Source organism: Agrilus planipennis, unplaced genomic scaffold (assembly GCF_000699045.2).
Source record: "Agrilus planipennis isolate EAB-ADULT unplaced genomic scaffold, Apla_2.0 scaffold37, whole genome shotgun sequence".
NCBI lineage: Eukaryota > Metazoa > Arthropoda > Insecta > Coleoptera > Buprestidae > Agrilus > Agrilus planipennis.
In genome coordinates, this window is record NW_020438995.1 from 244,426 (window position 1) to 267,994 (window position 23,569).

At 32.8% G+C, this 23,569-nt stretch overlaps 1 protein-coding gene across 2 annotated transcripts in view; it reads right to left on the reverse strand.

The window, feature by feature from the left end:
- The window catches only part of LOC108745136 (protein kibra), a 45,887-nt gene that overhangs the window by 12,047 nt on the left and 10,271 nt on the right, over positions 1-23,569 (reverse strand). The window contains exons 1-4 of one of the 2 annotated variants that reach the window (XM_025975733.1): positions 12,621-13,149; positions 11,008-11,117; positions 2,241-2,335; positions 2,076-2,184 (exon numbers count right to left, since the gene is read on the reverse strand). In XM_025975733.1, coding sequence (XP_025831518.1) covers positions 2,076-2,184; positions 2,241-2,282 — 151 coding nt within the window. In that variant the 5' untranslated portion in view covers positions 2,283-2,335; positions 11,008-11,117; positions 12,621-13,149. Of the gene's footprint in view, positions 1-2,075; positions 2,185-2,240; positions 2,336-11,007; positions 11,118-12,620; positions 13,150-23,569 lie in introns of those variants that run through there. The other variant, XM_025975732.1, reaches the window with a different exon arrangement.

The following is a 23,569-nucleotide window of genomic DNA, read 5'->3' on the forward strand; positions in this document are numbered from 1 at the left end:
AAAATAAAACGAAAGAGTTGGTTAGAGAGAAGCAAATGCAAAAAGAATAATAGAGAATCATACGAATAAAAAATGAACAAATGCAAAAATAACGGAGATGTATACTGGAAAAAAACCAAGAACTGCATTGTTTATCAAAAGAAAAAGAAACGAAAAGGCACGAAGCATTAATTGAAAGAATAGAATAATAGGGTCAAAACCATATTCGTTAAAAGTGAAATGGAAAAATGTGAGTGGGGAAATATCAATACAGAGGTGATGAAAGGACTTAATAGTTGAATAAAAATGGAAGAGATAATGAATGAATGTTTGATAAAAAAGTAAGTCAGGGTAGGTGGAGACAGTGAGAAATAGTGAAATGGAGGATCATTGGGAAAATGGGAAAGAACACAAAATAGCGTTGCGAAAATGAAGGTGAAACAGATGTGATGAGGAAGTTGAAGAAAAAAGGAATGATTATATTAAGCAAATAGAAAAAAGTAGATTGAAAATTAAAAATAAGTATAAAAAAGGAATACGAATAAGAATATGTAGTAAGTGAACCGGAATACTGCAATCTTTCTAAAAACGTTTTAGGAAAGACAAACGAAAGGATGAAGACAAACTATATGGAATTTGATAGAAATGGAAACGAGACAAATGTGGAAAAGATAGAAATGAAAGAAGTTATAAGATGGGTTTCGTAGATTCAGAAAAAGCTTTTGACAATGTTAAATGGGGCAAGATGTTACATATACTTAAAAATGTAGGGATGAGATAGAGAAATAGAAGAGTGATATGTACTTGGTTTGTATAAAGAGCAACAGGCAGTTTTAAAATTTGAGCGGCAACGTAAAGAAGTAAATATTAGGAAGGGGATCAGACAGGGATGAATACTCTCCCCGCTACTTTGTAATCTATATATCGAAGAAGCGATCAACCAACATCATTAAAGTCAGTACAACTGTAGGGATAGATATACCGGGGCAAAAGATTACTATGCTTAGATTTGCATATGATACTGGTATGCAAAGGAAGAAAAAGTAGGGAAAGAGAGAATATAAAGATAGGAGACGAAAAATTAAAAGAAGGGGCTGATTTTAGGTATCTAAGAAGTCAGATAAGCCAGGACGGAAGGAGTAGTAGAGATATAAAATAGAGGATAGCGCAGGATCGAGTCGCCTTCAATAAAAAGAAGTCACTTCTATGCTCGTGAACGGTTAATTGAGAAATTCGAAAAATATTGAAGGGCGAGTCAGAGAAATATTAGATGCAGAAACAGTTACTAAGAGGAGTACAGGATATACGATATAAACGGAGATAATAAAAAATAGACTCGAACATCATATGACAAAATACAGTTTGAGGGGAACCGCACAGGACGAGGTACGATTGATGTAATAATTATATTAATAAATATAATACAATCTCACATAGAAAAAAAAAGGTCACCGTAATGTTTGTTAACTTAAAAATGAAGTACGATTCCGCTGACAAAAAGGATATATTAAGTACGCTACGGAAAAATAGGATTAATAAGCAGAATCGACGAAATTTATAGGTAAACGGCAGGGGCAATATGAATAAATAACAATAAGCCAACAATAATAACGACAAATTTCGAAGCATTAAAAGATATGGTAAGGGTATTAGAAAAAATAGACTAGAACTGAACAGTGAGAATACAGGAAAGTATTGAGATGAATTTCAAAGATTGGAAAAAGAAAGGTAAAAGCTTTAAGTAAGATGAAATGTAAAGAAGAGAAGATAAATAGGGTAGTTTCATGCTTTTTTTCTTTTAATTTGTTTTTAAGAATTATTTATGGTAAAATAAGAGAAAATAAATTTCAGTATACATCAAAGATCAGTGACATAATAATGTAGAATACATATATAAACATTAAATTAGGGTTTGAGAATTATACAATTAAGTTTTTGAATGTGTTTAGGATGGTCGCACAACTTCATTATTTGTGAAGGAACCCTAAGTTGAATATTGAAGATTGATGAGAAAATGGAAGTTGTAGATAAAATAAACTATGTTTAAAGGAGGCTGTACATAATAAGTTTTATTAACGTGTTTAATTTATACGTACGACTTGTTCTAGATGCATTTAATGTGGCGAGGGCGTTGTTCAAATGTTCGTATTCGTCCTGAGCCAAAACAAGCCGTTGCGATTTTATGTTGTAGATGTCTTTTTTTGCCTGAAAAATAATGTTACATTTTTAACACCATAGTTATAGCTTAAATGATGAAATACCTCTAATACGTCTTGTGCAGTTTGAAGGTATTCCCTCAACATTGCTTCTTGCACTGCCCGCCATTCCTGTCGCGGATCCTCTAATTGTGTGGACTCTTAGAAAAGCAAGAATAATAAGAAGAGCCAATCAACAAATGCAATTATTATACACGAAAACACATTAATAAATAGCGGTGAATTGTCCGATTTCAGACTGGGCAAGTGAAATGAGTAATAGAACTAGTCTCAGTGGATCAGCAATTTTTTTTAGAAAGCCGTTTTTTTTTCTTTTTCGAAAGTGCAGGGCCATACATTTTATTCGAAAAAACCAATGTTGATATTTGTTAATCATGAATGTAACTGAAGTTGCACTATTTATATATAACGTATTAAACTAATTTACTGAAATGTTTAGGTAATAAAATTTATCGCCATGTATCTTCGAAGCAAAGTGGCTTTACAAAATTCATCAAGGGTTTTAATATTTCTAAGAATAACACAAAGAATTTTGGTGTTTGTTTAATAAACACCCTTTATATAAACTACCTCTTTATAACCGACCATGTAAAACGTTAATTAAGTCCTTCCATCATTATCCAAGCTCTCGTAGCACAAAAATGAACGTCACAGAACTCCTAAGCTAGTAATAGCTGAAAAAGTACGTAGATGTGAAAAGCGCAAATCGCCCGACAGCCTACAAAGTATTCGTTAATTTTTATTTTCTAAGGGTTCTTTCCTTAAATGCACTAAAAAAATAAGAATTTACATGATAGAAACACCAGTTTGTAACACATGGTTTTCTTCAATTAGTTCAACTTGCAGCCACTACAAATTCACGAGGAAATGTAACTGCTGTCACATTCTAGCCGAGAATCGAACCCAGGTCCTTGCTTTACGCACTAGTGCTGCTCTGATCACTCGTTGACAGCAGCAACAATTTTTCCTCATTAATTTAAGGTTGGTAATAATTTATAGTGGGTAGAAACTAAATTAATTTCTCACTAATGTTTGAAGGTTATTAAATGTTAATTAGTATTGAATGTTTCTTAAATGTGTTTCATATACACATCATCATCATAGAGTCGTCAGTCCTAAGACTGGTTGGACACGTACCTCCACTCTTTCCTATCACGAGCTAAACTTCGCATTTCCCTAAAACTAGAACAACCCACGTCCTTAACTATTTGCGAACAGTAATCTACTCCGCCTAACTCCTGTTTCTGCCTCTAATATGTCTCTGACTAGACCTTCATGCCTGAGAAGGTGTCCTACTAACCTATCTTGCCTATTTTTTATTGACTTCCATAGAGTCCTCTGTTCTCTTATTCTTTCTAATACCTCTTCATTTCTAATCTTTCCTTTTCCGTCGCGCCCACTGTCCATGTTTCAAACCCGTACAACGCCGCGCTCCAAACATACACCTTTAACAACCTTTTTCGAATTTCTAAATTAACCGTTCGCGAACAAAGAAGTGACTTTTTTTATTGGCGCCTCAACGCAATCCTCTGCTTTATATCCCTACTACTCTTTCCGTCCTCACTTATCTGACTTCCTAAATAACTAAAATTCTAAACTACTACAACTAAACTCCCACTTCCAATTTTTCGTCTCCTATCTTTATATTCGCTCTTTCCCTACTTTTTCGTCCCTTGCATAGCAGAATCTTTTTTTTACTTTTATTTATTTTCATACAATACTGTTTTGTCAGTACCGCATCCATTTTATTTAAAGCTATCTCTAACTCCTTCTTGCTAGATGCTAATACTGCTATATCATCTGCAAATCTAACCACACTAATCTTTTGCCGCTGTATATCTGTTCCTACAGTTGTACTGTCTTTAATGATGTTGATCGCGTCTTCGATGTATAGATTAAAAAGTAGCGATGACAGTATGCATCCCTGTCTGACTCCTTCCTAATATTTACTCCTAGCAAAAAAAAAATTTAGCATTTGTGTAGACAGTCGTGATTTAAACAATACCCGACCAGGTTACCGGCTGGCAATCTATATCGTTGTATTCAGGAGAATCTTCCAAACTTGCGTAAAAAAAATTTAATCAGAATAATTTTTCCCACTCACCCACCTATATTGCATGGACTAAATAACACGTTAGTAATTTTGCGCAGGAATTTATTGCATATTCAGAACGCCATATTATTATATTCAGAATGAATGAATTATGTGTACTGCTTTTGTTTCAATCATTGGCAAGTCCGCTTTACATCGATATTATATTTTTGGGGGAATTTTAAGTAAACTTTATTGCTATCTAAATTATACTACTGTATGTTATTCCCCTATTTTGATCGTATTAAACTTTTGCTATAGGTATTCACACGTTTTACATAATTGCGCAAAAAAATACAATGTGCTTTTTGCGTTTTTTTTTTTAAGCCACGTGTTAATCATATAAAAGTCTATTTTGACAAAATAATGTGCTCATTTTATGTATATAATCTTGTATTGCTGTTACTTACCTTTTTAGATCATTTGATGTAATGAAGACGAAGAAACCTATCCACAATACTAGAAATTAACACACCCGAACTACATCCAAAGATGAAAAATAAACAACAAAGAACAAAAAAACGAGTAGACTAAGAAATTACCTAATCTGGAAAAAAATGTTGCATTAAAATACGCTTTAACTTTAACAGTCCCAAGCAACTTTGCAGAACTCTCGATGAACAATATGAGCAACCAGACAATCAATAAAATTAAAATAACATCAGGGGAACATGGACATTATGATAATTAAACCATCACAACAGAACAATCAAAAGAATAAACCAAATTGAGTGTTAATGCAGCGACTTTAGAAAAGAATTACTCCACACAAGAAGAAGGATGCGACAATGCAACGATGGTACCACAAGGCTGAATTTTATTGAACTTAAAAATCTGCCACCCACAATGTTAAGTAGTCTAAACATTCTATTAATAAAGTAATGAAAAAAGGAAGTGACAGACGACTGGAGTAAAACAATGATATTTAAAAAACAAGAGACTCTCCGGATCCGACAAATTCCAGAGGTATAACGCTCATCAACTCCCTGATCAAAAACTGTACATCGACTTTATAAGAATGAATAAATAACAGGGCCGGCGCTCAGTTGGATGGCCAGCATGTGTTCCGTAAAGAACGATTCACGGGAAGCAACATTTTCATATTAACGCAAAAACACCTCTATAAACTATGCGAAAAACTATATCGAATGTTATGAGTACCTACACGATTAATTAAGTGTACTTCAAATTTCTATAAGAAAGTAACCGTAACAATAGGGATCCGTCAAATGGGAGGAGCCTAAAAACATGGCGCCGATTAGGGAAAATTTATTGTAGTTCCTATACTGTACCATGCAATTTCCAACTTTTTAAATTACGATATAGTATTGACACAATGTATGATTGGGCTGTGACACAAAGCCTCGGAAATTTCGTTGAAGGTGATCGTGTTTTTATTTAATGCCAATCACATTATAAAATTCGGAAATAACTAATCCGGAAGCTAGCCTTCAAATTCCGTCAAATTTACTGTCTACTTTTTATAAACTTCGGATTTAAAAAGTGATTCACGTTATATAATTGGTGAGGTGATTCTGGGTGATTTAAGCAATATCATATCAATGACTTGCACGTGCAAAGCCGATTTAAGAGAACGTTGCAAACACATTATTGCAACTTTGTTGTATTGCAGCAGGTAGGTTCTTAACCTCAAAATACTTATATCGTATCATTAGAATTGTGTTAAATCAATTACACAGGAATAAATAATTTCTCACTTTATAATTTTAGTATGATTCTAGTTTTAAATATTAAGGTTATGGCTGATGGTAAATACTTGCTGAAATATAATCATGTGCATTAAAATGACGTGAACAAATTTTTATTCCGGAATTCACTTCTTTGATACCTACTGCTTTCATCCAAGCTTCTATTAGTTTACTTTTTTCTCTAATTTTCCGAATATATTTTTTACATATATAAAACGGTTAGTTTTTATTGGAAAGTAGTTAATGTAGGTGAAGAGTGAAGATCTATGTCTGAAGTGCTATTGCAGCTTTTCACTGAACATATTAACTTTTTATTTGATTTAACTTTAGAAGAAAACTTCGTCGACTCCATCATCAAAAAAATGTTTACTTTTTAACGTGTATTATTATTTTAATAAACAATCTTACAATTTGCGTGCACAGTTCCTATGTAAATTTTTACCTCATTTCAGTTATAAATTTTGCCACCAGATGGTGTATGCCCATTTGACGGATCCCAATAAAATAAAATAAAAACCAAGTAGAAATCGTTTAGAAGAGACAAAGGTTGAGAACAGGTATACATATTTGAGTGTACCATTATGTTCTTCGGGGCTTTTCGAAAGAACCGTGGAACACTGATACAGAAACGCAACTTTAGTCAAACAAGTCGAATATCAGTGATTCTTATACACCAAGACAAAAACAGTTCAACGAGAATAGCAGAAAACTCTTTGATTGAGGACAAAATAGATAAAAATTTATTTGCCCCAGAGGTCATGCAACTTGAACAATATTGATTCAAGATAAAAATCGAGAGATGAAAACAATGACAATATTAGGTGGCTACAGGATAGTTTTATAGATATATAGATATTATTATTCTGTAGTACACAATTTTAATCCAATGATACAACTTTTATGTTAGAATAGAATTTTTATAACTTATTCACTAGATGAAATTGTTATAGCAGAATGGTATGCCATACTTTTTTGTAACTCAAACCACAAAATGTATGGTCTTAGTATATTATTCTTCTAGCTGATTCATATAGCTCAATTATTCACTAATAGCAGGCGTTAAAATACATGCTTATTTGTGATGGGCCTTTTTTTATGTTCACCCCTAAACTGTTACAAAAGGGAAAATAGTTGTAGTCGAATTGTAATTTGACAACGATATTGTAGAATAAGGTAAGTACTTATTTGACACAAAAATTACTAAACTTAAGTACCTACATCAAGAATCTTTCTTGTTTTAGTCACACTACTAAAAATAAATGTATCCTAATTTTAAATCGGTGGTGTCCTAGAATTTTGAATCCTAAATTGAAAACTCCAAAAAATATATAGGTAGGGTGTCCCAGTTATAATAATTAATATTTATACCACAGATTCCTACGGGCATTTGGAACATAAAATGTTATAACACTTTTGACTTTTGAAACAAAATAAAAAATTATAAAATTATAACAGTTTCGATGCCGGCCCTGCACAATCGCAAATTAATTACGATTGCCAGCTGATCGTAGAAAAATTCACCTTCAGTAGGTCGGAATCAGCTGCTTTTTGGGGTGATGTTATTGTTTATGTTTGGTATTAAGTTACGGATCAGCCGAAGAAAATGCACTCGCGTTAAGGTCCATTAGATGACTGAAACACGTTAGAAAAACTATGTACCTATCACAATCGAAAATCCCATGATCGTAAACTGAAGTGGACCTAATGTAGCCCATGACGTCGAGTATTATGTTATTTTAAATAGAAAAGAAATTTTAACAACTACGGAATAGTTAGAAGCGGTGCACAAACAACCCTCACCACCCAGCGTTTGGTAAAGGTTTGTAACATAACGTACTAGTGTACGAAAACAAATGTATGTGTTATGGTTGTAAAAGTTGAGACAAGATGCAGACCTACTTTGACCATTCACATGTGTTAAACGTTACTTTTGCCTGGCAGGGCTCATTAACCCCACGTGGGGTAATACAAGGGTGTGTCCAGAAGGACCAATTTTGGTTATTTTGTTTTCATTAAATGTAAAAAGCTAAGTATTGATATAACCTCGTATAATTACACTGCTGGAAGTGACTCGAAAACAAGGCACATAATGTTGTAGATTCTAACAGGTTGTTCAGTTCGCTTTGGATTGTTGTGGAATTTACTTGTTTGTTAGTGTTAGTTTATTTATTTAGTGGTCATTTCATAAAAGACTATTACAATAAGGACAATTAGTAGTGTGATAGTGCATTCTAGTAGGGTTCTTATTCAACCGTCAGTTGGTGGTGAGTTACATTACCAATGCCTATCGGATAATTCGAAATATTCCCGGTATCTGGGCCAAAATTCGCAGCAACTGGGTACGTCGCTGTCAGTGTTGCATTGAAGCGAATGGCGGACAATTTAAACATTTTTTATAAAAGGTACGCTTTTCTTTTTCACTTTTACCTTTTTTTTACAAGGTGGAAGTGCATTCGGCTTCTTCCTGGTAGGTACTTGTTACATCCACACTAGATCAGCTGAGCGACGTTAGTCGCCTAGATCCAGGCCCGTAATGAAACATATTCTACGTTCAAATTTACAAAGACGATTTGCGAGCTCAATTGTCATTGGATTGAAAAATTGTATATTACTTTTTTGTTGTATTTTGTGACACGAAGCCATGTTTTTTTTTTAATTATTATAAATGGGACACCCTGTATAGTTTTAAAACATGTTTATACAGGATGTAATGGAAATAAGTATAAAGCTTGCAAAAGGTAACAAAATATAAATATTAAGTAAATGTTTATATGTCCAAATGTTTACAGTTTTCAAGAAAAACGCAATGCTGCACTCAATCAGCTGGTGATTACTAACATCAGTGTAGTATTTGTTTTGTATTTTTTTACTTACTTATTGTTTATTTGTTAAATTGGATTAAGTGTGATTCAGGGTGTTTATGTTAACAGCCAACCATTAGTAGCAGTTTATTCTTTTAATGTTTAAATCTTGTGCAGTTCAGTAAACTAATTCAGCAATATAACATTATTATTAGTGTAGGTCAGTCACTGTAGAATATTTGTTGTTACAATAACGACATGATACGTATTTACTTAAGGGTTTGAACCATATGACTGTTGTAGGGACATAATTCTCAATTTCAAAGACAATCCCCCAAAATAGTATACGCGAAATAGCAGAGAACGTTGGTTCCTCCCAGTGTCTCAGATTTTAAAGAAATAGTTGCTGCATCCTTGTCACTTGCAGCGAGTGAAAGCCTTGTTTGAAACTGATTTTCACCCGAAAATGAACTTGTGCTGGTGGTTTCGAAAATGAAGTATAATCCAATTTTTTCTATAGGGTGTTTACAAACCTTGCTTCACTGGAGACGGAATTTTGAATAAGTAATCACTATCTGTCCGACTCAAATTCGCATATCCTTCGCGTTTTCAAAAACCGTTTTGTGGCGAATACAAAAAATAGAATACGTACAATTTTGTATATATATTTTTGTATATTAATTTTTCATATTTTTGTACATGTGTAAATATTGTAAACCTTTCGCTTCTTATCTTGTGCATGCCTTTGTTTCTTTTCAAACTAAATTCTATTGTTTCGCTATCGCTATCTTTACCTAGAATTTCATCGTCTTCGATACCTATTTAACAACCCTTATTAATAGCTGGCTTTCCCTCGCTTACTTTTTCTTCGAATTCTATTCTATTCAATCTCAACTAGTCTGTACATGTTCTGTTAATACTTTTCCTTCTAGAATGTTCTCCCTCTATTTACTAACAATCCTGTTGTATAAATACCCTTCAAATTTCCTACTTATTAACCAGTGTCCAGTAACCAGTCTACCTCTTGATAATTCGTAAGTGTTTTAAATTGTTATTATTTGTTGTTGTTCTTATGTTGTTTTTGAGTGTTGTTCAGTCTTATTAAACTTTTGTATATATTCTTCATTTGTGTTGTGTTTTGTTTTGTGTTACGTTCCTTTTGGTACTAAAATTATTAGTGCTTTTATAAAAGGCGCTAAAGTTTTCACCCTCAAAAAGTTAACGCACCTTCGCAATACCACAATAGCGGTGTGGAACTAAGCTTTAATAAAATTACAATTAACCAGATGATGCTCATTTGTCGACTTATGTTTACGTAACTTACATTGTTTTTTTTTTGTGTACTCGTACATTTACGTAGTGCTGTCTGTAGCGTACCTATTTAATTTAATTAATTCAAACATTACATGTTGTACTAAATTGTTTGTTTATCTTAAATGTTTAATAATCGGCAATGTTTATTTCTGCTTCGATGTAGCTGCAGTTCGTATCGCAATACACTACTCATATTAAACATTTATGTTGCCAATTCACGCACAGGACTGGCTTCGGATTGTAAATTGTTGATTTTTTGTTTTAAAAAAATTGCCCTTCACAACGCTGCTGAACTCACCGTACGATTGTTTAATGAATCTAGTTTACATTCGCCAAAGCTCGACACTTATTTCTGTTACACCCTGCATATATACTTAAAATAGGGGTAATTGTTTTCTTTTTGGGTCACAATTGATGATGATTTAGTTAATTATAACTTGGACTTAGTTGTTTTACTTATCTATATTTTCAAACCTCGAAAACGGAAATGGTTTCCTTAGGTTGAACTCTACAATATACTAAAACTACACGAAAATAGGAGGCACTGCACCTAAATCAATCACCAAAATCGACTTGATTTTTCAGTAAAATGCCTAAAAAGACAAAATGAATACGTACGTATTTTTTTTTTTTTTTGGATATTATCCCTTGTAAAAGTAAATTCCCAATTTTTGATTAAAACATTCAATTTTTTTTGTACAGTATACGGTTAGGTACAAAATAATTATAAAAAAAATTCCTTATCACAAAATAAATTGGCAATCCTAAACTGGACGATTTACCTCTATTTATGCATTATTTTACAGTTAATAATTGAAACGGCTAATTAAAAAAAATTACAACAGAACAGTATTGCAGTATTTTGAAAATAATCAAGATAACTTTTGTTAACTTACGATTAATATGATTTATATAATAAGGTCCAACGTGACTGTCGTATGCCTCTTCCCATCCCAAAGGTAGCTCATTACCTATGCAATCAGCGAACGTCTGTGGTTTTGTAAACCTATAAAGTAAATAGAATATATTACAAACAGTGTCATGAATAAAGTATTTTTATATATTAAGCATATTAGTCGCTCACGGTCAAAGCCTAACAAGTTAAAAATAAAAACGTAGTACAAAAAACAAACAGTAATAATGGAGATCTCTCAAATTTTCTTGAAATTTTAGTGTTATACTATTCGCTACCTGAACGATTTTCGAGATATTGATAACATGTCGTGGTAGTTTTTAATTTTTATAGCTGAAAAAGTACGTGTGAAGACGTTGTTTATATCGTTGTCCAACATATACATATGTATATACGCTCGATCAGCATAATGAATAGTATACTTCGTTTACTTTCTGTAGCGATGTGACCTTCAGTTTAACCGGCGCAAAGGAGAAAAGAACAGCACTAGACCAGAAAAGAAAGGAGACAACTCTCGGCCAAACTCTTAACCGGTGAAGAGCGTATAATCCATACAGTACTGCACGGAAAAATTGACCATTTTATCCACTACAATTGCAATACTCAAATGCATTGTTATTGGTACCATTTACTACTGAAAATATCAACGAGATGTTTATTTATATTTGAAGACATATTAAAGGCTTTAACGCTTGTTTTCGAATCGCACTACTATACATGATTGAACAAAACTTTTGGCAGGTACTGTATGAAAAAGTATGTTTAATGAACAAGAGTCGAGAGTATAATGAGCTTTTTTCTCCCTACCTACGATTTTGCCAGCGCGCATCCAAGACATTAGAAGAGACACATCGCTGGAGAAAGTAAATGAAGTATACCAGAATCATTAAAATTTCAAGAAAGAGGTATACGTTAATTTCCACCATTATCAAATAAATAACTTCAATAATCCGACTGGATATTAGTTCAGAGAACCCGAATTATGATACAAATCAGATTGTTCTTAATACGGCCATTTGATCAGAAACGGATCAGAGTACTACACTCCATCCCTTGATCCGGTTATCTAATCAGAAACGGATCAAAGTACAGTGTACTTCATCCCTTGATCTGATCATCTGATCAGAAATTAATTAAAGTACAGTACTCCATCCCTTAATGCGGTTACCTGATCAGAAATTGATCAATGTACAGTACTCTATCCTTTGATTCAGTCACCTGATCAGTTCCATATCAGAATCAAATATTAAAAATTTTATTACGGTTCCAGTACTGTTTGAGTCAGAATTGTATCATGGGGTAAATCATAATACAGAATTAAGTTTTTTATCTGATCTATTCTGTATGTCACATTCTTTACTGAACAATAAATTTATTATCAAGGTTGTAACTAATAATATACCTATTACTTTTGTGTTATTAATGTTATAATAGTGCATTAATCTAACTTCAATTTTTTTCTGTGGCAAATGTTTGTATTTCCACACATTTTTTAATATTTTTTTAAGTTAATTAAATATAAAACATTAAGCAACTAAATGGATTCAGTCTAAATTCTGTTAAGTCTTTTCATGTCTTTTAAATATTTCTTATTACCTGATGAAGTTTCATGGAGACTTCTAAACTAAGAACACGAAAGTAAAGTGCAGGTCTCAATGAAGTAATAGTTCAATGCTGTGCTGTGTGTTGTGAAGTAATCACTTCTAAAGAATTAAATTTATTTATAATTATGGATGAAGATTCAAAAAAAACGGAAACGTGTGTCATCTCAATTGCTAACCATTAGCATAAACGTCAACGAATTGATTTAAATTTAGAAACATCACGCCATGAAGATTATGATAATCAAAAATCAAGTTCTAGATGCTGGTGAAGAAAATGAACAACAATTGTATACTTTTAAACTGAAAGAAGTGATAATGAAAGATCGCATTTTGATATTAATGCAGAGCAGCTAAATTATGAATCAATCATCAATACAAGATGAAAGTATTTGAAGATAGAGGAGAATCAACCGATGAATCTGATCCAAACTTGTTCAGCGATTCAGAATATGAAACCATTCAAAAATATGATGATACATCAGCTATTGACGAAGAAAGTAATGAAAATGATGTCAAACAACTTCGACAATGGGCAACTCAAGCTTAACACAAAAAATTGATAGTTTTAGAAAATACTACAAATGGCGCAGTAACCGCCATCTGTAGCACGATGCTACATTTTAGGATTACGTATTTTTCAACAAGGTCCACTTGTGTGGATAATCTACTTGCTGAAAACGAATCCCGGCGTAGCCAACCTCAACGTGATAGGCACGTTAGCTTAATCGAATAAAATAATTCGAAGTGGTCTGTATTCTGTCGAAACTGCCAGACGCGGATCGCGATTTCGATCTTTTTGGATCTCATCAGCGCATCGCAGGCAGCTCCGACAGAACACAGACCAACTTTTACCTGCTGTCTTAACAGTACGTTTTAGAAAATACTACAAATGGCGCAGTAACCGCCATCTGTAGCACGGAGCTGCCTGCGACGCGCTGATGAGATCCAAAAAGATTGAAATCGTGATCCGCGTCTGGCAGTTTCGACAGAATACAAACCACTTCGAATTATTTTATTCGATTAAGCTAACGTGCCCATCACGTTGAGGTTGGCTACGCCGGGATTCGTTTTCAGCAAGTAGATATCCACACAACTGGACCTTGTTGAAAAATACGTAATCCTAAAATGTAGCATCGTGCTATAGATGGCGGTTACTGCGCCATTTGTAGTATTCTAAAACGTACTGTTAAGACAGCAGGTAAAAGTTGGTCTGTGTTCTGTGGGAGCTGCCTGCGACGCGCTGATGAGATCCAAAAAGATCGAAATCGCGATCCGCGTCTGGCAGTTTCGACAGAATACAGACCACTTCGAATTAATTAATTGATAGTCTGTTATTAATTTTAAGAAAACGAGCATTTCGCCAGCTTCCATGAACAGCAAAAACATTTTTAAAAACAACGTCTAAGTACTGTTTATAAAATTCAATTATTACCCGGTTCAACAGAATTTGTTTATTTTGGAATACAATCTCAATTGAAATTCCAGCTTAAAATTAGAGTTAATATTTAATGTAGAATTCCATTATGTAATTAAATCGTCTTCTAAACAATTCTGGCCCACTTTATGTAAGCTTCATCATATATATATATATATATATTTCATATAGACCTTTTCCGGGAGCAATATATGCTGGAAATTCTAAACCAAACGATTAAATCAATATTTACAACAATTTGTTACTACATAATTAAACTACACGCTGAAGGTATTTCCATAAATAATAAAATTTTAAAATTCATACAACATCGAACATTCTATAGACAACAAAATCCTGGCCATCATACAGGAATATCACCTCTCTTAAATTTAAATAACTGTGATATGGTTAACATGTTTTAATTAGACTTCATGCATTTAGCTTGCTTCGGAATAATGAAAAATTCAGGTGTTATTTCAAAAAAATGAATTGCTCTTTTACAAATAAATTTTATATTATGTTCAAAATCCATTTTTATTGAAATCTCTTTCAAATTCATTAGATATTAATGTGTGGTCTATATTAACCTTCATCTTCCACTACTTCACTATTCAATGAATTTTTATTAATAGATAAGCACTCAGTTAACTACGATCCTGCAAACATTATTATCTGTGGTGATTCCAATCTTCCACATATTTATTGGAATTTTGAATCTTTTCTTGGTCCAGAAGCATAAGCCGATGTAAAATCGAATGCTCTCTCCTTAAAACAAACTACATCCTTTTTAGGTCTCCTTCAATTATTTCCAACCCATTTGGATAAACCTTACACACTTCATTTGTTTTTAGCTTCAGTTTCAAAATTCAAACATATTGAAACCAATATCAACATGTTGACTCCCATCACTGTGCTTCCCTCTTTGAGTGTTCCTTAAGCTGCGATTTGTCCGGTGATACTTCTAGATCCAGAAGAAAAAAGTTTTTCGAAAGTAATTATGACTTAACAAACATGACCCTTTTTGATATCAACTGTCTTTTGGTTCAAATCATACGCAATACCGAGTTTGGTTCACCGAGGGACTCACCGAGTTAATTATTGCTATTTGCCCATTGTAACTAGAAAATGTTCAATTCTTTTCCAGATCTAATCAAATTCAAAAAACTTCGAGCACAGTGTGTTCGATTATCTAGGAGACTCTACAAAGAGTACATCCACAAGATTGATAGTGATTTATGTAACAACCCCTAACACTTTCGGCACTTCATAAATTCTCACACAAATTCTTGTCACAAGCTTCCTACTGTGATGCATTTTTTGTATAAAGTGCTTACTGATGGCCAGAATATGGTTGATTAATTTTTTTACTTTACTAGTGGTTTTAAAAAATCTCATCAGACTATCAGAATTTTAAAAAATGTGATACTAGTATTAATTCTGGCCCTGACAATATCCTTCAATATTTCTTCTACAAATGCTGATCTAACCTCAAAGATGTCGTCCTACATCTGTTCAACAAATCCGGAAGAGATGGTATTTTTCCTAGTCTGTGTAAACTTGCCTTTGTCATGTCAATCCACAAAAAAGGTGACATTCAATTACAGACCAATTTCAATCCTTAGCTTTCTTTCTAAACTGTTAGATTCTTTAGTTGGCAATTACCTTGTCCAAAAATTCCTGCATATAATAACTGATCAACAACACGGATTTGTCATTCATTGGTAGCTTGACCATCTCAAACCTATTACTCTATAACAATGGCATTGCGCCCTCTTTGAAATCTTTACATCAACTAGACTCCATTTACATTGATTGCCAAAGCTTTTGAAAGCGTTTGTCATTCTATCTTAGTTTCTAAATTAAATTCTGTAGGAATAACAGAAATAACAATTTATTTCTCATCCTTCGACTTCCCATCAATTATACCTCTCTTAAAGCGTGCAAAATGTTAGGTTTCATAAATAAAACCACCAGGGACTTCTTCAGTCCTTATTCTTTGATTCAGCTGTGTAACTCACTTGCGGTCTAATATCTGGATATCCTATACTGACGTAAACTACAAACTCCTAAAAGCGGTTCATCATAAGCTTATCCGCTACCTTTGCTTTAAATGTGGTCAGCCCATGAGTTTTACCGATCTTATACTTGCTTATACTTGAATGTAACTCAAAAGTATTAAAATACATATACAAATACCCATAAAGCATTTGAAATACAAATACTTTTGAGTTATATTTCGGTATAAAAACTGAAACGTGTATTTAAAAAAAAACTACCTGTTAATTAAATAATTTCAAAAAAATCCTAAAGCAAGCGTGTGTACTTGTTAAACATTTTTGTTTAAAAGAATTTGAATACAAATAAAAATATGTAGCTGTGATTTATATCCATTTTTGCATTATTATAAATATTATAATAACGTTCTGAACACTTTATAGGTAATTATATGTTCCATTCAGTTCAATTGTTTTTTAATCGTTTACGGATAAAAAAAATTATCAAAATAAAAAAAACTTGTACTCAAATACAAACAACAAATACTTTCATTGATAAGTGTATTTCAATTCCAATTAAATTATTTACAGCTCATTTATGAATGATGCGGTGGGGACTTGTGTTTGCAGTCAGCCGAGGCGAGGCGGGAATCACCGATCACGATGTACTCACGCGGCTTGCCTCTTTTTAAATACATTAAATAAGTAATTTATTCAGAAATATTGCCTCACATGAATGTAGGGTGTTTCACCTGGCGCGGTTTCGTTAATAACTCTGTTATTATACTTTTAATAAAAACAATGTTTTTATAAAAGTGGACTAAAATAATATGGTGCATATACAAAAAATAGTTTCAATCGTACAGGGTGCTCCATTCTTACTGTTCGTTACTTAACTTCGTTATTTTAAATGGAAAACTCTGAATATTTTAACATTCTTGGTTTCTTTGTTTAATTTTTGTTAACAGTTCCCTGAACCTATCTCTAATAGTTTTTGAGATATTCAATTGTTTTTGAAACCAAGAATGTTAAAACCATAAAAACTAAAAACCTGCAGTTTAGACAGTTTGTTTTAGCACAAATTACCGTATCTTTTTTGCTATGGGTAAAAAGTGAACGTTATTCAGTACCGGGAATATCGAAACCTTACTTTTAACAATCTTACAAGACGAATAACTTTTTTTCAAGTAGAATGAGCCATATTAAATGACACCGTTCGAAGCGAAATTATATTATTTTATTTTTATTATTATTTTATAATTATGTATTGTATTAACCCCACTATAGATTAGGTGATATACACATGCATTTCTCTAACAAGATCTGCAGAAGATGTAGCCAAGCGAAACATATAGAGAAGCAAATCACTCATATTGTGGACGAATCACGAAATAAAAAAAAATTATTTAAAAACTCGGCAAGATTGATAACAGTTCAAACTTTTTCAAACTCACATAATGCCCAACTTATCCGCAGGAAGCATGTATTGCAAACGGCAACTAAGCCTTTATAATATAGGTTCTGATATTGACAGTGAATACGAAAAGATATTTTCAATGTAAGATTAAAATATGAAGTCGACAGAGGCATTCAAGAAATTAGTTAGTGCTTGCGTAAATGCAAAAAAAAGTTTAATTTTGTGACTGCCATTATGGAAATGTAAAAAATTTTATTTTCAATTCAAATATTGTTGCGTCTTCAATTGATACTCGTAAATTGTGTTTATTTGTAAGTAATTAAAAATTGTAATTTCTATAATTATTCAATTTAGTTCGTGTTTCTATGAAGTCAAAACTTTGTATTTTTGTTTTACATGTATTCGATTTCATTGTGTATTTGTTTGTGTAGGTATAGTTAAATCTTATTTTCTCAGTACAGATACCATAGTGACTTTAATTATGACATCGGACCAGGTAGGTCTCAAAATATCACTAACAAATGGAAAACCCAAGTCCGAAGCTATGTCATCACTTCGGAATGTATATATATGATGAACATTTAAACAGGTGGGCCTATAGATGATTTATTTAGTGAGCATTTAAAGGTAAATGTTATTAAAAATATAAGATAGCCAAATTATACCATTGATAGCATTATAATAAATAGTAAATTTTGGCATATTCGTTTGGGTTATAAAGGTAAATAGAGAAAACAAAAAGGTCAAGATTGAAAATTTAAAGGTAATTGCAAATGTAGGTATATCTCTAAACAAAAGTGCCTGTTAAAGCGGTAGACTAAATATGAGTAGCACCAAAAACTAAACGCAGAATACGTCCAGGGTTTTTACATATTATTGATAAGGTAGCTTATTCACAATTATGAAAATTTCTAAAGAATCTAAGTGTCATGAAGTTGTAAAAAAATGCAGTAAGACTGAACACAACTACGTTATAAATCAACTGGTAAACACTTTCAGGTTTATAACCAAATCAAGAATCTGCAAAATACCACAAATGGCGCGGTAAACGCCATCTGTAGAACGATGCTATATTTTAGAATTACATATGCTCCAATAGGGTCCATTTAAATATATGGATATCTACTTGCTGAAAAAAATCCCGGCGTACCTAACCTCAACGTGAACGGCATGTTACCATAATCCAATAAAATAATTCGAAGTGGTCTGTATTCTGTCGAAACTGCCAGACGCGGATCGCGATTTCCATCTTTTTGGATCTCATCAGCGCGTCGCAGGCAGCTCCGACAGAATAAAGATCAACTTTTACCTGGTGTCTTAACAGCGCGTTTTAGAAAATACCACAAATGGCGCGGTAAACGCCATCTGTAGTACGATGATATATTTTAGAATTACGTATGCTCCAACAAGGTCCATTTAAATATATTGATATCTACTTGCTGAAACAAATCCCGCGGTGGTTAACTTCAACGTTATACGCACGCAGGTCAGCCCGCATTAGTATGGAAAATAATTCTTTCCTAGGGAGAAGCATGGTTTGGACAGGCATCGGTTGATGGTGAAAGATCTACATGGAACAAAAGAGGCACGTGCGAGCGAATGGTGTCCGTCGACAAAGTTGAAGCGTAAGCTGAAACGGAATTCTCTGGCGATAAAAGTACGAGCAGTAAACACCAGCAATATCCAGTGGGCGTCATATTCGGATGGTTGAGCAAAAACGTCACTTTAGGGTTAATATACGAAAACGACACCTTCGAGTGTACATATAATTACAAAAAAAAGTGATCCTATAAGGGTTCAGTTTTTTATTAGGACGTACGGAACCCTACCCGAGAATCAACTTAACATTAAAGTTGAAAAAACATGTTCTCCCGTACATTCAAACTGCAAATGAAAATTTGTACGCACAATGTTGTTTTGTTGAATGATTTACCACGTTATGTTCAAACCATACGCGTTTTATTAATTTTTTTTAAATAACTTTAAAACAATTTATTTTCAAATTATAAAAAAATATATTTGATAGCCTTACAGCAAGCCCTTTCATTTGATGTGTTACATGGTACAGTTTGCAAAACTTTTTTTTAAATTCATATTGGCATCCAAAGATGATCTCCATCTTCAAAATTAATTTATTTACGTTATGCGTCCGCGTTTAAGTCACAGAAATTCATATGTGTACTAAATTTAAAATTAATCTATTTAGGGTGGTAGCTGTTACATGTTAAAACTTATCCATAATTATTAAAATAAAACACAAAGTTTCACGAAAATATATTGGATACACGAAAATATTGTTTCGTCACGCAAACACCATCAGGTAATGAGTATACAAACTTAACTGATGTATATCTAATTATATTCACGAGGTGGGTGTGTTTTTGTATGTTTTATTTTAATAATTAAAATTAATCGGTCCAGTAGATTCCGAGCAAACGAACAGACAGACACGTGAGTAATCGTATACGGGTTCCGTTTTTTTTATTCGGAGATACGGAACCCTAAAAACTTTACCTTTCGGTGTATTCGAATTGTTAAAGTTGTATGTTTGGAGCGCGGTGCTGTACGGGTGCGAAACGTGGACAGTGGGCGCGGCGGAAAAGATTAGAAGCGTTCAAAATGTGGTGTTACAGACGAATTATGAGGATACCGTAGATAGAGGTTAAAAATGAAGAGGTGTTAGAAAGAACAGGAGAACAGAGGACTCTATGGAAGTCAATGAGAAATACGCGAGATAGGTTGGTAGGTCACCTTCTAAGACAAGAAGGTCTAGTCAGAGACATATTAGAGACAGAAACGCAGTGCGGTGAGGTTTGTATACTTCTAGTTGGACTTTGTCGTTGTGTATATAGTATCATTATATGTATTAGCTCGTACTATTTTACATCATTCATCGCTATCCTGACAAGTACATATTGTAGCGAGCACGAGCGTGTTTGTGTGCGATTGGGCACATGTGTGCGTGAACGGCTTATCGATTCGCCGACTAGCCACGGGCGCCTTTCTTCATGTGCGCCGTATTTGTAAATGTGTGTGTCGTACCTACGTTCTGGGAAAGCAGTAAAGAGTTCAAAGAAAAACTAAACGATCCGGATGTTTTTAGAGGGTTCCAGAAAGGAAACAAAAGAGTATTTAATTGACCGTTGCAGAAGTGAATCGAGAAATAAATTGACAGTGATAGCAGTGAAGTAAGCGAATAGTGATATATAACAACACCTGACGAAGGGCTGCAGCCAGGGCCGTACCAACCGGAATTTCCTCCGATTAAGAAAACTTTAGGAACCTGTATCTCCAGCTACATAGGTTTCCGTATGGAATTAATACTACCACAGGATTCTACTTGGTGAATACTACTTACCTGACTTAACTTCATGACTCAACTCGTCTGTCAACTAATGTAAAAAATGACCAGCGAAAGTAATGTGAAGCTTCCATTTTTATTATCTACAAGCACCTAATCTACATTATAAAAGAAAGACAAAAAACCCAGTTTATAATATTTAACTTTTTTCCTCAATAAGGTATGTATAATAATTCAGAGATGGCAGTAAATACTGCAATTCTATGGGTTGTCTATCTTCTAACCGTGCCTGACATTTTGAACATTTCCATTTCCTTCCAGTTTCACGTACTTATTTTATTAATTTCTATAATATAAGGAATTCCATCTCTGTACATATATACAGTGTGTACTTAAGTTGGCAGCATACGGAAAACTTTTTATAATCGTATTAATCTTAGGAAAAACAATTACCCTTTATAAAAAGTCTTGCACGGTCTAAAACACATAATGACATCATAAAATTTAATAATTTATCAGTCATATATACAAGTTTTGACATAAAATGTGTAACAGTAAAACACGTTTATTTTTGAAAATACAAAAATCTTTATAAAGAAGTTACTGAGAATCGAACAGTAGTTATAAATATACAACCATATCTATCTACTGCTGAAATTATGATTTTGTATATTTCTTCATACTGTTGCTCCATGTGAGTGAATATTTACGCGTGCACATTAACAATAATACAATTGTGATCAAAGTTGCCGTGTAAATTACATGTTTGTCAGTCTTTCACTGAAATTCAAATATTAGTTTTAAAATCAATAATACTAAATTTCTTTTTCAGATCTTTTATATTGTCTTTGTGTAAAATTTGAAAAAAATATGAAATTTTGATCCACTACACCCCGTTTGACGGTACTTTACCGCTACACAAACTTCGTATTTTGTGCCAAAACTTATTAAGTCTAATGATGTCATTATGTTTTGGACGTTGCAAGAGTCACTTTCTTTATAAGATTAATAATAAAACAGTTTCCCCTTTGTTGCCAATTTAAGTAAACACACTGTATAAAAGTTTTGCCTAAAATTTAATAAAATAGTAGAACGCTACGATCGGTTTGAACTAAAGGTTATTAATTTAAATGAAATATATTAGTTTATCTAGTCTACTTCTGAAGTAACCATAGCAACGTTAATAATGCACACTATGCCTTTCATTTAAGTCACCAATGTACGGCGTAAGTAGTATAGCGTTATTGCGTAGTGCCCGTTCGTATGCGTATGATAAGCAGTAAGGTAGTGCGCACCGACTTGCTGCATAGGCAAGGAAATTTTATTTCGAGTTTGACAACTAATAAAGATACCGAAATTGGTGCTCGCTAGCTCACCGCGCTGCGTACGAATGCGTTTTCTATCCTTTATTAGTAATGCTCATTCGTTTGGCGTTAAGTTTTTGCTCCTACTGCTCTTGCTCGTGACCTACATTAACCTCAACACAAAATACAGTAGCGTTCAAATAATAATTTTCTGTTGGAAAAGTAAATACCTAAGTAGATAAATTACTCCATATTATTTTGTAAGTTATAATATCAAAATCATCGCAAAGTAAAGTTGGTAGATGTATACTACCTAGGTGCTAGGTACCTAATTATTCTTAATTTGTCAAAGTAAAGGTGAAATGAGTTCCTCATTCTCTTTTTATTGAATAAACATATCGAACGCCATTTTACTATTAATAACGTAAAAAATATTTATCAAACAAAAAATATAGAAACGGCGATTATTTGTAGGAAAATTGTTCATAAAAATAAATTTCCTACAACATACCTGTATCTTAAAGTATAATTTCATTTGAACGATAAAAAATACATGAATGGAAAAAATTTAAACTACAACATACCGCTCGACAGAAAAACATTAATTCAATCAATCATAATAGTTTAAAATCATAACAATTTGACACTTAAATTATTTTAAATTTCAACTGAAATACAGTTATTTTACATCATAAAATTATTACATAATTAAAAGGCTATATATTTTTTTTTTTTTGATCAAAATTACGTACATAATTCTAATTCGTGAATATTGATTCTCGATAAGTACAACGTACATAAGTTTATTTTTGAATTACCTATAATTAAGAATGCACGTGCATAATTTTAATTCTTAATTTGATTTTCTTGATTATTTATTATTTACTTAATTTCAATTTATGAATTTTTTATTTTGAATTAATATCTACTATAAATCAATATTTTATATCCAAGTAGTCAAAAATTCGATTTTCGGACGCTTACATGGCATGTCGATAAAGATGACACAACAATCACCATTTTATCTTTAAAGTATAATCTATTAAAAAATATTAATTAGGTTACTTTCGAAGCTATTTTCTTCAATTTTATTTATTATCCAAGTATTAATCTCTATCAAGATAAATATATGTTAGTTGCCTTGGTCAACTAGTGTAGAAAGATTAAAATTGTCATTTACTTTAAATCATTTAAAAACTTTCTCAAAGCGGAAAGCACTAGAGTCCTACAGAGAGGCGGTAAAGGCCCTAGAGTTTAGACTGTAGAAGTGTAGATTTACTAGACCAACCTTAGATTTATACATTATAATAACTGCTGCAATGGCTGTCGTAATCTAATCCCGAGCAATCAAATTCACACAAGTTTCTGTAGACAACGCGATTTGTGCTGTTCTGACTTGCTCAGTACAAATTCCGTCACATGAGAAAATCTAATATTTTAATATGGTAAGGCCGAAAATACATCTGAGAAGCATTGCTGTTCGTTCGCGTCCGTTCGTTAAGTGCTAA